This window comes from Myotis yumanensis, unplaced genomic scaffold, assembly GCF_028538775.1.
Source record: "Myotis yumanensis isolate MYYU_CA2020_CCGP unplaced genomic scaffold, mMyoYum1.0.hap1 SCAF_4, whole genome shotgun sequence".
In the NCBI taxonomy this organism is placed as follows: domain Eukaryota; kingdom Metazoa; phylum Chordata; class Mammalia; order Chiroptera; family Vespertilionidae; genus Myotis; species Myotis yumanensis.
The window spans coordinates 34,123,835-34,141,953 of record NW_027223755.1 but is presented as its reverse complement, the minus strand read 5'-3'; the positions used below and the strand labels follow the sequence as shown (position 1 = coordinate 34,141,953).

Below are 18,119 nucleotides of genomic sequence, written 5' to 3'. Positions count from 1 at the left end.
GTAAAACTATCTCAACAATGGCAAAAACTTAATTTCTCAGATTTTACATTTCTAAAAATCAATTACATGAACCAGAAAGCAATACAAACCAATAGTTTCAGGCAGTTGTTGAAGTGCATTGCTTGATAATAGGAGATCTTGAAGGTTTTCACATGCTGAAATTCCTTCTTCAACCATTTCAATATTATTTTTAGAAACATCCAAATATGTGAGTTGTTTCAAACTACCAATAAACTGTAAGTAAAAAAAGAAGATCGAATGACTATCGACAGTAAATGATCTGTAAAACGTTTAGGTGATGGACCTAATACCAAGTTATACGTTATAATTAAATGTTTTATATGAAAGAGGAAACTCATAATTTTTAAAAAAGTACCATTAGTTATGTATTCAGTAATAAAGCCAAGAGCTTCTACTAATTTTAGCCCAGCAGAGTGACAATGGAGATATACTTTTCTTGGGAACTCAGCTGTCCATCATTGGAAAGGGAGATAACACACACAGGGATTCTTATTCTTTAGGTGTGGGAATGAACAAAATGTCAGTTGATAAAACAGAAACTACATGGAAAATACTCTACTTGAACAATTCCATTGGCAAACTGAATTAGGTTACAAAGTCAATTGTAACCACTGGGAAGGACACACTGCGTGGTATTAAAAAAAGACTATTTTACAAAAGTTTATTGTGAAAATTTTCTGATTTTAGTTAATTATGTGTTAACAATAAAAAAATTCTTTATAACTATTTAATACTATTAAGAATTAAATAACCATCCATATTTTCACCAAGTAAAAATGATTTGAAAATATACAATTAATGAAACTGCAAAGGATACAGAGTAGTAAGGAAAGCCATTTAAAATTTGATATACATACCCCTGGAATAAATGTCAGTCTATTCCCATCCATCCAAAATTCTTTCAATCCACTTAGTTGCTCAAGTACTTCAGGCTGTTTGGAGTTAGAAGGAAGAGGAGGGAATCCAATTATTTACTTGAATGTTTTTATTTGGGGAAAAAAAAAAAGCCCCTAGAAATGTCTAATGACAACTTTTAGTTTAAAACAAAATCTGAGGAGGAAATAAAGCAGAGCCGAGTCAAGCCTTTCTACTATATTACAACTACAGGAGAACACAGAGATAAGACAATCCCTAACAGCAGACTGAATAACATTCATGTAAGCTTTTGATTACATAATAGATGTATTTATTCAATAAAGAAATAAAAATAAGTGCCACTGCTTTCAAGAGTACAATAAAAAGCTACTCTCAATCATTACCTGTAAAAACATGAAGGCTGTTAAGAAAAAGAGGAAAGAAAAAAAGAAATAGGGCAACATACACCTTAAATGTCCAATAAGGGAAAGGTAAGTAAACCACGGCATAATCACGTGATAAGCGCATTCTGTTATTTTATTACTAGAGACCCGATGCACAAATCGTGCAAGAGTAGGCCTTCCTGCCCTCGGCTGCCGGCACCCGGGCTTCCCTGGCAGCCCTGGCTTCATCCAGAAGGATGTCCGATCTAATTAGCATATTACGCTTTTATTATATATTACTATTATATATTTTTAAAATATATTTTATTGATTTTCTGCAGAGAGGAAGGGAGAGAGATAGAGAGTTAGAAACATCGATGAGAGAGAAACACCCATTAGCTGCCTCCTGCACATCTCCCACTGGGGATGTGCCCGCAACCAAGGTACATGCCCTTGACCGGAATCGAACCCGGGACCCTTGAGTCCGCAGGCCGACGCTCTATCCACTGAGCCAAACCGGTTTCGGCATAGATTACTATTATATTTTATAGATTACTATTTTTTAATCCTCACCCGAGGATATGCTTTTACTTATTTTTAGAGAGGAAGGGAGAGAGAACATCTACTGGTTGCCTCCCATATGTGGCCCAACCAGGGATCAAACACACAACCTAGGTATATGCCTTGATTGGGAATAAAACCCACAACCTTTTGGTATATGGACGACACTCTAACCAACTGAGTGGCCCAGTTATTATAAACTCACAGCAATTACATGGTAGAAGATTGTTTATAATATAATGTTGAGGACCCAAAAGATCAATCAAAGAGTTATAGTGGTCCTTGGTATTCAAGCAAAATTTGACTATGGGCATTCACCCTGGAAGCTCTTCTGAATTCATCCTGCAAAGATATTTGTCACCCCACAAACCTGTGTCCAATCAATGACACTGTGATGGCATCAAGTAGCAACATATCTAACCATAATAACTTGAGTAATAGATAAAAGGCATATCATTCAGATTTACTTTTATTTATTTATTTTTAAAATATATTTTATTGATTTTTTACAGAGAGGAAGGGAGAGAGATAGAGAGTTAGAAACATCGATGAGAGAGAAACATCGGTCAGCTGCCTCCCGCACATCTCCTACTGGGGATGTGCCCGCAACCCAGGTACATGCCCTTGACCGGAATTGAACCTGGGACTTTTCAGTCCGCAAGCCGACGCTCTATCCACCGAGCCAAACCAGTTTCGGCCAGATTTACTTTTAACATATAAATATTGGTAAGAATTCTAGGTACAACATGGATATTTTAAAATTCCCTTTTGAGCTTTACCTCTATTGAATGTTTTTATTTGTTTAGGTGTGGGAAAATATTATAAACATACTATTTATAATTTTAATAGTATGTTTTTTTAAAAGTACTAGAGGCCTGGTGCATGAAATTCGTGTGTGTGGGGGGGGGGGTTGTTAGAGTGCGGGGGGGGGGGGGGCCTCAGCCCGGGCTGTACCCTCTCCAATCCAGGCTCACTCTCACAATCCGGAACCACTGGCTATTAACTGCTCACCTGCCTGCTTGTTTGATGTCCCTAACTGCTCCCCTGCGGGCCTGATGGCCCTATCTGTTCTCCCCTCCTGGCCTGATCCCCCTAACTGCCTATCTGCTCTCCCCTCCTGGCCTGATCCCCCTGCCTAACTGCTCTCCCCTGCCAGCCTGATTCCCCTATCTGCTCTCCCTTCCTGGCCTGATCCCCCTAACTGCCTATCTGCTCTCCCCTCTGGGCCTGATCCCCCTAACTGCCTATCTTCGCTCCCCTCCTGGCCGGATGCCCCTGCTTATCTGTGCTTCCCTCCTGGCCTGATCCCCCTAACTGCCTATCTGCTCTCCCTTCCTCTCCGCATCCTTCGGACCCCCAGCAAGGATATGCTGTGAGTTCTCTGCTGCAGCCCCGCCCCGTCTCAGTTGGTAGTTACGTAATGGCGTACTGGACAATTTGCATATCCCTCTATTATTAGTGTATATATATTAGTTGGAAGACCAAAATGATACAAAAATTAATGATTTTTAAAAAAATATATATTTCTTTATTGATTTAAGAGAGGAAGGAAGAGATAGAAACATCAATGACGAGAGGGTATCATTGATTGGCTGCCTTCTACCTGGGCCCTACTGGGGATCCAGCCCACAACCCAGGCATGTGCCCTTGGCCAGAATCAAACCCGGGACCCTTCAGTCTGCAGGCCGACACTCTATCCACTGAGCCAAACTGGCTAGGGCGAAAAATGAATGATTTTTGAATGCTGCGCCAATTCATAAAATAAACAATAATTAAGAATTTTCTAACAGTGAATATGGAAACAGATTAATACATATAAAACATATATTGAGAGAGTACAATAGTTAATTTGGGAAGCACAGAATATGTATTTTTTCACAAGCAGTAAAGTTTCCCAAAACACACAGTAAAGCCAATCATAAGTCACCTTCAATTAAAATATAAGAATATGAAAGAGTTATTAAAATAAAATGAGGTACCCAAAACCTGAGAAGCTGAGTGTATTTAGTGAGCAAATGTACAAAACAATACCCATAGGGTAATCATGCAGTTGGCAGTGCTGCAGAATTCTTGTTCTCAACACTATCGTTTGAAATCTACCACAATTTAAAAAAAAATAAACTTGCAGACATAATGTAAACATTTTTAATAACTTCTTCAAAGAATATATCTGGCAAATTTCTGAGTTCTCTTGGAAAAATGACGAAAGCTAAAAAACTGCTTACATATTCCTTTCCTTTTTCATTCAGTATCATAGTACACTTAGCATACAAAGCAAAAACATAATCCAGAGATTTTACTACCAACTCAACAATAACAGTTGTTTCACTCAATATTTCCCCTTTAGCTGTTAAGTACAATTTATTCAGTTTTAGCACTGAATAAATTCCTAAGCAATAACCCTGAGAGTTATTTTTCACCAGAAGTAGCACTTTTGCCTCATGCATTCTATTCTAGTCTGATGAAACTTTATTTTTCTCTTACAATCTCTCAAACTTTTGGTTACCTGTCAAGTGTTTCTATCTGATTAATTTTCCCTGTTAAGAACTTTCATAACTTGTCTCTCAAAATTGTGTGTTTATCTTTACCCAATTTCATACTTGAAAAATGCTGAGAATACATTAATTTTCACATTTTGTTCTTGATGAAATATAAGACTATGCACAGTAAGAGAGAACTTACCACTTCTGTGAATTCATTACTTCCCAAATCCAATCTTTCCAGCTGGGTCAGTCTATTCATGGTTCTGTGCACAATGGATTAATAAAGAATTAAGAATACAAAAATATCAATTACATGGAAGCTTTCAAATGAATAGTATAAAACATTCTTATGTAATCTCTACTGATGTATAGGTTTTCATATGTTGAATAATTTTCTAAGAAAAAAAAGTACAGTTACGTCTCACTTAATGACGGGCATATTTTCTGAGAAATGTTAGGTGATTTGGTCACTGTTTGAACATCACAGAGTATTCCTACACAAATCTAGATAGTTACGCCTACTACACCTATAGGCTATAGTACAGCATAGTGCTCCTAGGCTACAGCCTATACAGCATGTTACTGTACTGAATACTGTAGGTAGCTGGAGCACAATGGTATTTCTAAACATAGAAAAGTTACAGTAAAAATTCAGTATAAAAGATAATGTGCAAGTGCAATTCTATCATGTCTGGAAATTTAACATATTAGAAACAGTAAGTAAAATAAACTAACAAATGTTTCTCTGGCTTTTTAGTGAAAAAATATAAAACACATATCATAATTGTAATGTCACTGTGTTATAGACCTAACATTAGAGAAAGCTAATTTTCTCCAACACCTCTGTTTCAAATATGCCATTCTATCAATTCTAATTTAATTCATCTCACAAAACCAATTTTTCTCAAAGCTGCTTTATTTAACTTAGATTTACTGAAGTCTGTTTGTTTTCAGGTACTATGAGGTACTACAATTCACTTCCCTTACTCTTATCTGTCTTTGTCCCAGGAAACCTATAAGGCAGTTCTAGTTCACTTCATAATAATGCAAAAGGTGTTTACAGGATCTTTCTCAAGAAAGATTACATGCTGCCAAAACCGGTTTGGCTCAGTGGATAGAGCGTCGGCCTGCGGACTGAAAGGTCCCAGGTTCGATTCCGGTCAAGGGCATGTACCTTGGTTGCGGGCACATCCCCAGTAGGAGATGTGCAGGAGGCAGCTGATCGATGTTTCTAACTATCTCTCTCCCTTCCTCTCTGTAAAAAATAAATAAAATATATTAAAAAAAAAAAAAAAGAAAGATTACATGCTATGATATTTAATTCCTTGGTCCATAATGCTGTATCAGGTGAACATTTCAGAAAAGTAAAGAGGGGCTGTGACAAAATAACACAAAATTCACATGTATCAATTATTCATATCAACAAGGGAAGGTTACAAAAGAAGGAACAATAAGAGAAGCAATGCATTAGAAAAATTACAAATGACATCCTTAGAAAGTTATTTTAAAACTGATTTAAGAAAATGTGAATGCCACATATATGCACTAAAAAGAGGAAATGTAATGTCAAGTCCTAAAAGTATCCCCATCTGAACTTGTTGTAGCTAGCTTCTACTGGCAATTTTGGTCCTACTCCTACACCTCAAAAATCTACCTAAGACACACAATTTCATTTTTATTACATTTTCAAGTCTTTTCATTTAAGATCCAGCTTCCCACTTCAAAGAGAAAGTAGAAACAATACCCCTCAAATTTCCTCCTATTTACCTCTAAAATTCTTTTGTATTTAATTCATTTTTATCTTCTCTTCTCCTGTCTCAAAGGAAAAATACACATCCTTTGTGTTCGTGGTACATGCCCTCCACTATTAAGATGGTATTAAGTTTCCCTTAACTATGAATCTAAAACAGCTTTCCCACTGATCTTTGATTTGAGTTTGTAAAGCTTCCAAGGTTCTAAACATAAGTCTTAAAAAAAACCAAAACAGAAAAAAATTATATTTGCAAATTTGAAGCTAAGGCGTTAAAATTCACAGAGTTAAAATCAGTGAATTCCTTAGGATCAGAGAGATCATATTAACTGTAGACTATTTCAGTAAGTAAATTACATTTTGATTATTCAAACCTCTTAGAAGAAAGTCAAGTTTTGAATTAAGGAGACAATGACAAAAACCAAATATGTAACATATTTAAACCTTAGTCTAATTCCCACTTTAATTTATATTCACAACTTTAATTCCCACTTAATTTATAATCATAACTATCACTATAAAATGCCATTCATTCTTGCACTGAACAATTACTGAACTAATACATGTCTTTTGTGAATTAAAACTAGATATGCTCTTTGCTCTCAAAGATTATAGTGTGGGGGGTAGGGGAAGGAGGAAGATATAAGTACATGAGTGCAAGATATATATTTACATATGCTGGTCAGGTAAGAAGGGAGTGAAATGTATTAAAAAAAAATGGGACTACTGTGGTAAATGTCATAACAATTAAGTAAACACGGTGCCCAGAGTCGAGTAAACAGAACAACTAACTCCTGGGGAATTACAGATACTTCTCTGAAGAGGTGACAATTAACTTTTGACAAATTGTAACAGGAGTCAGCAAAATTTTCTATAAAGGGGCAGACAGTAAATATTTTAATCTTTGCATGTAATTTCTGTCACAACTATTCCACACTACCACTGCAGAGCGAAAGAAGCCATAAGCAATATGAAAATGAATGAATGTGGTTCCAATGAACTTTATTTACAAAAATAAGCAGTGGGCCATATTTAACCACAGAAGATAGTTTGCCAATGCCTAAACTGTAAAAAAAATGTAGCAATGAATTCAGTGTTTTACGACATTTCTACAACAAATGAACAGACTACACAGTGTATTCTGAATTTGTAGATCTGTTTATCTTATTTGCTCTTGGACTGCCATCTCTTTTTGATGTCCGCTTACCAGTAGAGGGCCCTCCACCCCATTTCTCATTTACAATAGACTGAAAAACCAGACAGGCTCTTAGAACTATAGTTATCAGACTTCACATGAAGACCCTTTGAATTTCTCTAGTGAGTACCATGTAGGAGTTCTGGTATATGAATTGGGACTTTTATTTGGGGCTCAAGCGGGTTTTACATACTTATTACTTTGACTTCTGTCATAAGACTGTGTTCCAGAGATTATGAAATCACTATTAAATGCCAAATACAGATGCACAGATTTATACATTGACCACAACTAATATAAATATGACCACAAATGCCAGTCTTTTAAAATAATTTTCACTTGTATTTCAGATATTAAAAAGTTAGTATTTCTCTAAGGACCTAAGAATTAAAAATTCTAAATTAAATTTTAGAAAGCACAGCACCTGTACTTACTTTGGCAACATTTTCAATTGGTTTTCTCTAAGTTCTAGAATCTGGAGTTTAGTTAATCTGCAAAACAAAGAAAACAAATCAAGCATCTATGACAAAGACAAAGAATTAACAAGTTAGTATCATACTCTGAAGTTTTAAAGCAATCAGTATTTATTATGTAATTACAATATGCAGAATACTGTATTAAAAATTACACAGGAACACAAAGTAATACAAAGGAAGAAAAGACTATTTCTGCTCCTCAGAATTATTGGGGGGGGGGGGGGGGGGGGGAGGGGAATACTTCCAGACCTATTCACAGTACAAAGTGACTGTCCCTAAATATCAAACCTAGAGCACTTCATGCCTGTGAAAATACCTCCCAAAATTATTAACTATCTCTGAATAATAATTCAACTCCAGAGTTTGGCTCAGAGAGAAAACCGTAAGGGAACACAAGGAGACATGGAAAAGGAGATTCCTCCAGCACTACTAAGATGCATTTTCCAATAAATTTAGAGGAAAAATGAGCAGATTAGGTGGTACAGAGTTGCTAATTAATGCTACAATAGCAATGATATTACACAGTATATAAATGTATCAAATCAACATGTTGTATACCTTAAACTTCCACAGTGTTATGTGTCAAATATATTTCAATAAAAATAAAAAGTGGTCCAAATGTCAGACACAGAATAGGAATTCAGCAAGCATATAACCTTTATCTGTTCGTGTATGTATAGATGCATATACAAATATGCTTATGTGTATAAATATATGGAGCATGACAATGTAGTCATTGGGCTGCAATACTACCCAGAATTTTTTTTTTCTGTATTGTAATACTAGAAGCCTAGTGCATGACATTTGTGCACTGGAGGGGAGGGGGTCCCTCAGCCCGGCCTGCACACTCTTGCAGTCCGGGACCCTGCGGGGGATGTCCACTGAGGGGTCCTTAGCGCTACCACGGAGGCAAGAGAGGCTCCTGCCACCGCCACTGCGCTCGCCAGCCGTGAGCCCAACTTCTGGCTGAGCGGCACTCCCCATGTGGGAATGCACTGACTACCAGGGAACAGCTCCTGCGTTGAGCGTCTGTCCCCTGGTGGTCAGTGTGCGTCATAGTGACCAGTCGTTCTGCTGTTTGGTCGATTTGCATATTAGCCTTTTCTCAACTACACTAATAATAGAGGAATATGCAAATTTCCCAGGATGCTGTCAAGTAACAATCGTTCAGCAGGCTGCATCCCCGCCCCCTGCTCAGGCAGCTGTGAGGCCCGGGGTAGGTAGGATAGGAGGGGATAAGAAAGGAGAAGGAGAGGAAGGCAGGCCTGCATGTAGACAGGCCGAGAGGAGAAACAGAAATACAGAAAGGGAACAAGAACAAGACGCAGGAATGGAAAAGGGAAGGAAAGGCAGGGCTGCATGTGGGAAGGGGTGGTGACCACGGGGGACAGAGCAATTGCGCCCAGCGAGGGGTGGGGCACAGGTGGCGTGGGGCAGGGAGCCCTGCCAAGACTCAGGAGGAGGGTGGTGGCCCCCGGTGCAGGCCGTTGGCACGGAAGGGTGGACAGTTCGAGGCCTTCTAGGCAGCAGCGCCCGGGCCTCGCGGGTCTCGGCCACCCTTGCTGGGCTGGGCGCCCTGTGCTGGGAGGGGAGGCACAGCTTAGCTGCGGCGGAGTTGGACACTAAGGAGGGTACCGCTTTTGTCCCTGAGGGCTGGACCCCAAAGACACTGGCCAGGGTTAGGTTGGTGGCGCATTAAGTGTATTTTGGTGACTAGAAGTTGGGGCGGCCTTGGCAGGGAATGGGAGGAGGATGGCAGGGAGGCTGGGGAGTGGGGAGTGGCGAAGGCCTGGCTGGGGCTGGGGGTTAATGCCCCCCCCCCCCAACAGAAGCTTTAATATCAAAGTGCGCTCAGGTGGGGCTGGAAGCAGGTCCCAGAGAGGAAAGGGGAAGGTTTAAAAGAGAAACCAGTGAACATGGTGAGGAGGAGGGTAATAATAGGGAAGGAGGGAGGGAGGCAGGGTTCAGGCTCACAAGGGAAAGGCGAATGGAGGGGGAGAGGGGAGGATTAAGGAGACAGACACGGGGAATGAAGGAAGAGAAGGGAGGAGGGAGGGGGGGAGGGAGAGGGGCTGTGGGAGATTCAAAGGGAGGGAGGGAAAGAAAGCAGGAAAGAGAAGGATGCTAAAATGGAGTGAGGCCAGGAAAATAGTTAAATAAAAAGAAGAAACAGAATGTGACAGTGAGGGGTGTTTAAAAGGAGTTAGTAAGAAAATTAAGTACAAGGTGATTTTTAAAAAATGTAGTTGGATATCCCCTGAGGGCTCCTGGACTGTGAAAGGGCACAGGCTTGGCTGAGCTCCCCCCACCCCCTGCACAAATTTTGTGCACCGGGCCTCTAGTATAGGATAATTGACATTATCCTAGTTTCAGGTGTACAATGTAATGATTTCATCTTTGTATATATTGTAAAACGGTCACCACAATAAGTTTAGTTAATATCCATCACCACACATAGTCAAATTCTTTTCTTGTGATGAGAACTTTTAAGATCTACTGTCATGCCCTGCTGGTGTACTCAGTGGTTAGAGCATCAGCCTGCAGACCAAAGGGTAGCCATTTGGATTCCCAGTTAAAGGCACATACCTGGACTGTGGTTCAGCCCCTGGTCTGGTTGGGGTGCATGCAGGAGGCAACCGAGCCATTGATCAATGTGTCTCTCTCACATCAATGTTTCTCTCTCTCCCCTTCCCTCCCTCCCTTCCATTCTCTCTTAAAAAAAAAAAAATATCAAAGGGAAAAATATTCTCAGGTGAGGATTAACAACAAAAAAAGATCTACTCTATTCGCAATTTTCAAATATACAATACAGTAATTATTAAATATAGTCACCAAACTGTATATTACACACCATGACTTATTTGTTAGTTACAATGTGCACAATACTGTATTAAAAATTAACTGAAAGTCTGTACCTTTTTATCACCTTCACCCACACATACCTACAGGAACCACCAATCTGTTATTTATATCTATAAGCTTGGAGGTTTAGGATTTTTTTAAAAGTTTCCACAAGTAAGTGAGATCATATGATATTTTTCTTTAATTTTAGACAAAAAAGATGACTCTAAAATTAACATGTAGTTGGATAGCAGTTTCTCTAGCAATTAATTTAAAAATTATAATAATTTGATACATAGTAGTGATGCATCTTTTCTTTTAAAAAATTACTCAGGGACTATAAAATGTTTAGATATTGGAGGGGGGGAGGAAACAATGTGGTGGAAAACCGAGAAACACATTTTTTTCTCCAGAATTTTGAGATTCTAGTGGCGAAGACATAAACCACTAATCAGATTTTCAAATATGATAAATGCTAAGAATAAAGCATTACTTATCTCAAATATGAAGAAATAACCCCCAATTAAACTCTATTTTTGCATACTTTATTTTTTTAAATATATTTTTATGGATTTCAGAGACTAAGGGAGAGGGAAAGATAGAAAAATCAATGATGAGAGAGAATCATTGATTGGTTGCCTCCTATACGCCCCGTACTGGGGATTGAGCCTGCAACCCAGGAATATGCTCTGACCAGGAATCAAACTGTAGGTTCATAGGTTGATGCTCAACTACTGACCCACACTGGTCAGGCTATTTCTGCATATTTAAAAAAAAATTCAAGTTTCACATTACTTTTCATTTTCAATATTTCACTGCTTATTGCTAACTTGGAAAAAATAAATTCAAAGTCAAAGTAAGTTCTGAAGAAACTAAAAACCACAATGCTTAAAAATAATTACAAAAGAGCCTATGAAACTGTAATTAACTGTATTACTAAAGCAACTTGTAGTTTTATAAACTTTATAGGAGCTAACAAGACAAGGTTTTAGAAAAGAACTATAATTTACCTGCCAAAATTAGCTGGCAAGAACTCAAGAAAAGCATCATTCAGATATAACTGAGTTAGGTTTAACAGCTGAGAAAATCCATCGGGAAGCCTATACAAAATATACCAGAATTTAAGTTAAATTCACATACACAATTTCAGTCTCTTATTAAAATCTAAGAATCTGTCTAACCAACTCATATTCTTAACAGATACTAGTCACCTCTTTACTTTTACAAGTGATCCTCAAATTGAAATTTGCCTTTTGTAATAACTTACCTGTTTCAATGCTTGTATCTGTATCTCTTTGTTAAAAGGTAGTGAGACAATATTTGTCTTTAAGATAAAATCTGCACAAAATTGTCAGCTATGAATAAGCCACAATACACAGAATTTAAGACATAATTATAACATCTGCAGGAACTCTTAAAATTCTCCTTGGCTAACATCAATCCAAAGGACTAGATAAGGAATTCTAAACCTTGACAGTATTGATGGTTGGGGCTCGATAATTCTTTGTTGTGAGGAAGCTGTCATCTGCACTGTTGGATATTCTGCACTGTTGAATATTTAGCTCTACCCGCTAGAAACCAGGAGTGGCACCGCCCAGTACCACAGGCTGCGAAAACCCAAAATGTCTCCAGAATTTACCAAATAAATCTTTAGAGAAAAATCATCCCCATTGGAGAACTACCGGTTTAGATTATTTTCAGTTTCAACATTAAGTCCCAAAATAATCAAATATTCTATAATTTTATAAAAAGCAGAAAAAAGAAATAATATAAAAAGCTCCATGACATTTTAAAGCCCTATGAGAACCTATAAATATTAGCTTTAACTTGTATTCCCTCTGACTTACAAAAGAAATCACAGATCTAGAACTTGATGCTAGAGCAGTATTTTCAGATGAGGATAAAACAATCTTTACATGTTTGTCCTGGATTTTATCAAGTACAAAACTTTCTTGCAGTAGATTCATCAGTCTTTGACTCATCTTCCTTCTCTCCTAGGTCACATTCCTCCATCTTCCACAGCAAGTAAAGAAATGGTATTTTCAGAAACACTCATTAAGTACATTACTATATTATGTGAAAGCTGGTTTCAACTTTCAACTTAGCAATCCTAGCACATGTTTCATTTCACTCTTCTCGTCTTTTGCTTCACCACTCCATTTTAATAAAATTTAACAGCGTTGGCACCAGGAAAGTGTTCTGTGTTTAGCCATTACCATATATATTACCGAAGAATATATATGACCTCTGGTATATGATTTTTCCATTTTTTGTTGTTTTTCCCTCCTTGACCTTTCAGCTTACTACTTTCAAAAGTCTGAGTGTGCCACACATTTGATTTGCAGGTGAAGACATTCTTATCTTGTGCCAGCAACAATGAGCGAGGAGACCTGAATTCTAGTCGCATTTCGGACATTAACTATCGGTAAAACCTGGAGCAAAACACTTGCATTATCTGTTTGGATGTCAAATTTACCTTTGCAAAATATGGGACTAGAAAGATTATTTAAAAGATTCCATTTTAATCTAAAACAAATTTTTTATAGATTTAAGATTAATACTAAAAGTTCATTTCAATATAGAAAGTAATATCCTATTACTATTTCATAGTTGTATATTCAACTACTATTCATATTTTGATAGTAATTTACAAAAGTAACTTATAATTCAACATAGAAGAACTTACTTGGAAATAGGGTTTACACTGGCCTCCACAATTGTTAAAACTTTACAATTTTTTATATTTTCTGGAAACTCTTGTATTCCTAAAAAATTAACAAATAATTAATGATCAAATTAAAAGAATCTATTACATGAAACCAGTCTAAACAATTTTTAAGTTCCAGGTAAATTCCCAAAGCAGAAAGATTTAAGCATGATTTTCAACCTTTATCAACTTATAGCACATATGAACTAATTACTAAAGTTCTGTAGCACACACAAAAATGATGTTTTTTGCTGATCTGACAAAAAATAGGTATAATTTTGATTCACTCACACCAGGTGGCTATTGTTGTGTTGACTGTTGTCATTTTTTTATTTGACATCCAAGGGAAAAGAGGTCAGTGCTCTTGACTAGTCAGGTATTGCTCATTTTAAAAATTCTTGTGGCACACAATTTTAAAATCGCTTATCTAAGCTATTCTTTCTAGTTTCTCTGCCTTATAATTCTTGGCTTTTTATTCAGTGTTCCCATACAGGAAGAATTAATAACTACATAGTGTTCAGTTCTTTTATTTCACCTCCCCACAAGCTTTCTCCATCTACCACTTTGATATGTTTTAATCATCATTCTCATTAGTCTTCTCAAGAAGATAGGCCATTTGAATGCAACAGATAATTGCTTTAACACCAATTGCTATTTGCAAGGGCTTGGGATAGCAGCTTGGCAAACTTTTTATTGCTTTAAAATGGTAACAATAAACCAAAACTTTATAGAGACAAAAGGGAAAAGCAAATTACTAGTAAGACTCATAAATTAACACTCCAGTTTAACCATAGAATGCAAAAGATAACAAAAATGAATTCCGTAAGAAATAATGATGAATAATATTACCTTGAATTTATATACTTCCTATACACAGACTGGTCCAAAATGTGGTTAGCAGTCTCATGAGGCAGGCAGGGAAATGGTAATATTGATAATATAATATATAGACTGAGAATTAGATTACTTCCCCAATATATAATAGAAACAATAAACTGAGAAGCAATGATTAGAGTCCAAGTCTTATTCATAGAAAAGTGTTTTAATCACTAAACCACACTACCTGGCCAGTTGAAAAATACTGGACTATGCAAAAGATTAGAAGCTAAGAAAATCTAAAAGCAAAGATCTTAAAACAATTGCCTTTAAATAAATTCAGCTTGTGGAAACACAGATCAAGCATGTCACAATGTTTCCTGCCTTCTTCCAAGCAGGGCATATAGCTAATGAATATGAAAACAGTATCCAGCATATTGAAATATACTAGAATATTATTAGATTGAACTGATACGAACAGCTAAAATGAGAAAACACAAGAGCTTAGATATAACATTACAATATCTTATTTAAGATTTAACATGATTAGATGTTATAATACACAAAAAATTTAGGGGTAATTCAATTTTCTCACTCAGAATGTAAGGTGAAACTCTCATCCACCTCTAAATCAGTGGTCATCTGAATCCTAAAAATTTAAATAATTTCAAAATCTGATGAATAATACTTTCATTTACTAACTTTTTTCTTTTTTTTTTTACTATGATAATACTTGGAATACAGTAGCACTTGTTATGTGCTGGTTTATTATTTATATTGGGTTATCCTATTCTATCCCTCACTAATTTTGCATAGAGCCCTCCTTGTGTTTACTATTTTTTCATTAGCAATTATTTCTTGACCACCTACTATGTGCCAGTATTCTAGAAGCCGGGAAAACATTGTACCTGAACGATAGTCCGATTCAATAATTCCTCCTATGCTTCTAAACCTTTCTTGATATTGCTAGTTCTAGAATATTCTGGGGTACTACTTCTTGTTGTATATTCTTTTTTTTTTAAGTTTAAATCTCTTCTCTTTATTCATTTTTAATTTTTAAAATACTTTAATTGAATTCATTGGGGTTACATTGGTTAATAAAATGATATAGGTTTCAGGGATACAATTCTATAATACATCATCTGCATATTGTATTGTGTGTTCACCACTTGAAGTGTTACGTATTATTCTAATTCCCTGTTTCACTTATCTATTTACCATGCTACAGAGCTTGTGATTATTACGGGGCTCCACAATTAGACTCATTTTCTTTCAAGCTGGGTAGGGACTTTCTATTAATTTATGTACATGAATGCTAATTGATAATCATTCATTTAAATACATGGAGTAGAGACAGAGAATTATTTAGTAAATGTCATCTGAATGAAAAGAAAAATGAGTCCATAATAGCTTCATTCCACTGTATACTACAAAGCTCCCTTTGGCTTTTAGGACTATCCTAGGAACCTGCCTCCTAATTCTGTTTTATAGGGAATAAAGGCACTTTCAATACAAATAACTAACTTTATTTTTATTTTATATATTTTTTCTTATCTCTCCTGAATCATTGATAGTGCCACTCTAACCCAGAAAACTGGCAATAAAAACTCTCTCCTTGACCAAATTTTAGTCAGGCTCCTCTGAGCACTCTTTTTTTTTTTAATTCCCATCCCACCAGCTCCTCCCGCTTGGCAACCATCAGCTTTTCTCTATATCTATGAGTCTGTTTCTGTTTTGTTTATGCATTTGTTTTGTGTTTGTTTTTTTTTAAGATTCCACATATAAGTTAGTTTACATGGTATTTGTCTTTCTGTGTCTGACTTATTTCACTTAGCATATCTTCTAGGTCCATCCATATTGTTGCAAATGGCAAGATTTCATTCTTTTTTATTGCTAAACAAATCTTTAAAGAAAAAGAAGGATATCATAAATGAATTCAATCAAATAATTATATTAAAATTTTAAATTTAAAACACTATAATGGAAAAAATTTAACTGAAAAGTTAAATGATTCATTTTAAAAAGGTCAAAATAATTACTTTAAGTGTAAATTGACCAAGTATCCCATTGAAAAAAAGTGGGGTGACTGAACATGCTGCCTACATGATACTCCAGACTGAAAGACACATAAAGACTGAAAGTAAAGCCCTAACCGGTTTGGCTCAGTGGATAGAGCGTCGGCCTGTGGACTCAAGGGTCCCAGGTTCGATTCTGGCCAAGGGCATGTACCTTGGTTGCAGGCACATCCTCAGTAGGGAGTGTGCAGGAGGCAGCTGATCGACATTTCTCTCTCATGGATGTTTCTAACTCTCTATCCCTCACCCTTCCTTTCTGTAAAAAAATCAATAATAAAAAAAAAAAGACTGAAAGTAAAAGGATGGAAAAAGATGTCATGAAAATGGGAACAACAACAAAAAAAGAAACAAAAAAAAGAAACTGTATAGCAATATTAAATCAGACAAACAGACCTGAAAACAAAGGCTATAACAATAGACAAAGGAGGATCCAGCACTTCTACTTCTAGGTGCTTATCTGAAGAAAACAAAACACTAATTTTAAAAGATATATGCACCCTTATGTTCACTGCAGCATTACTTACAATAGCCAAGATATGGAAGCAACCTAGGTGTTCATCAATAGATGAATGGATAAATAAGTGGATGTGTGTGTGTGTACACAACATCTGTACATACACATAAACATTCACATACAAAGAAATAATACTCCATCATGAAAAAGAATGAAATCTTGCCATTTGCGACAACAGGGATAGACCTAGAGGGTATAAAGCTAAGTTAAATAAATCAGAGAAAGACAAATTCTGTATTATTTCACTTATATGAGGAATCTAAAAGACTAAACAAATGAATAAGCAAAACAGACAGACTCATAGATACAGAAAAACTGACAGTTGCTAGAGGGTTGGGTGATGGCAGTATGGGCGTAAAGGTGAAGGGGATTAAGAGGACAAACTTAGAGTTACAACATAAATAAGTCATGGGGATGTAAAGTACAACAAAGGGAATACAGTCAACAATATCATAACTTTGTACAGTAACAGACGGATAGTGAGCTTTTTGTGGTGATCACTTTGTAAGGCGTGTAAATGTGAAATCTCACTGTTATATACCTGAAACTAATATGATACTGTATGTCAACTATGCTTTAATTGAAAATAACTTCACATTCCAAAATAAAAATTAGACATGAAAAATAAATAAATCATAAAAAAGGTTTTTAAAAAGTATGTTGTTTTCAATCTGTGGCTCGGAATCCCCATATGCAGAGGGCCACTTAACTTATACACACATTTTTGACTGTAAGGTTGGTCGTGGCCCCTAGACTCCATAACCCCCACATTGTTTAAGGGTCAATTGAATTAGCCTTAAAACTAAAATGTATTGGTTATTGACAACTGAAGCGTAATAGGGTACTAATCACTGTAACCTGAACCTAAACCTACAATGAATATAAACACATTCTAAATCCTTATAGAGGAAGTGTTAATTTAATCATTTTCCTATGAAATACACAATTTCATTGTTTGATATTAAACAATTAAGATAATTAGGATTTAGTAAATGAAGACATGTAATAAATTTATATATTTATTTTAAAGTAACTTTTGCTTTTTAATGGAGATGGGTAGACATAATGATTAATTCATTTGCCAAAATTAACTGTTAATTCTGAAAACAGGAAGACTTTTAATCTCTCCTAAAGTGGTTTTCATAATAAGACCTGAAATTTAGGAAAACTGACATATAGAATAACTGCTGGATATTCAAATGATCAAGACAAAGGGCTATAGAATACAATTGCTAGGTGTCCTCTGGCACTACTGCACTAACTTTTTGAGGCTTGTTTGTCAAGATTTTCTCCAGTTGCTATAAAGAATTACTTAGGAAACCAAGATGGCGGCATAAGTAAACACCGGAGTTTGCTGCCTTGAATAACCACTTCAAAAATACAACTAAAAGACGGAACGGACATCATCCAGAACCACAGGAAGACTGGCTGAGTGGAAGTTC

The 18,119-nt window shown here is 36.3% G+C and overlaps 1 protein-coding gene across 14 annotated transcripts in view; it reads right to left on the bottom strand.

The window, feature by feature from the left end:
* ERBIN (erbb2 interacting protein) overlaps positions 1-18,119 on the bottom strand; it is a 110,211-nt gene that overhangs the window by 47,253 nt on the left and 44,839 nt on the right. For 12 of the 14 annotated variants that reach the window (XM_070412085.1, XM_070412080.1, XM_070412084.1 and 9 more), the window contains exons 5-10: positions 13,252-13,330; positions 11,576-11,665; positions 7,683-7,739; positions 4,503-4,566; positions 879-953; positions 90-234 (exon numbers count right to left, since the gene is read on the bottom strand). In XM_070412085.1, coding sequence (XP_070268186.1) covers positions 90-234; positions 879-953; positions 4,503-4,566; positions 7,683-7,739; positions 11,576-11,665; positions 13,252-13,330 — 510 coding nt within the window. The remainder of the gene's footprint in view (positions 1-89; positions 235-878; positions 954-4,502; positions 4,567-7,682; positions 7,740-11,575; positions 11,666-13,251; positions 13,331-18,119) is intronic. The other 2 variants (XM_070412081.1, XM_070412091.1) reach the window with 1 other exon arrangement.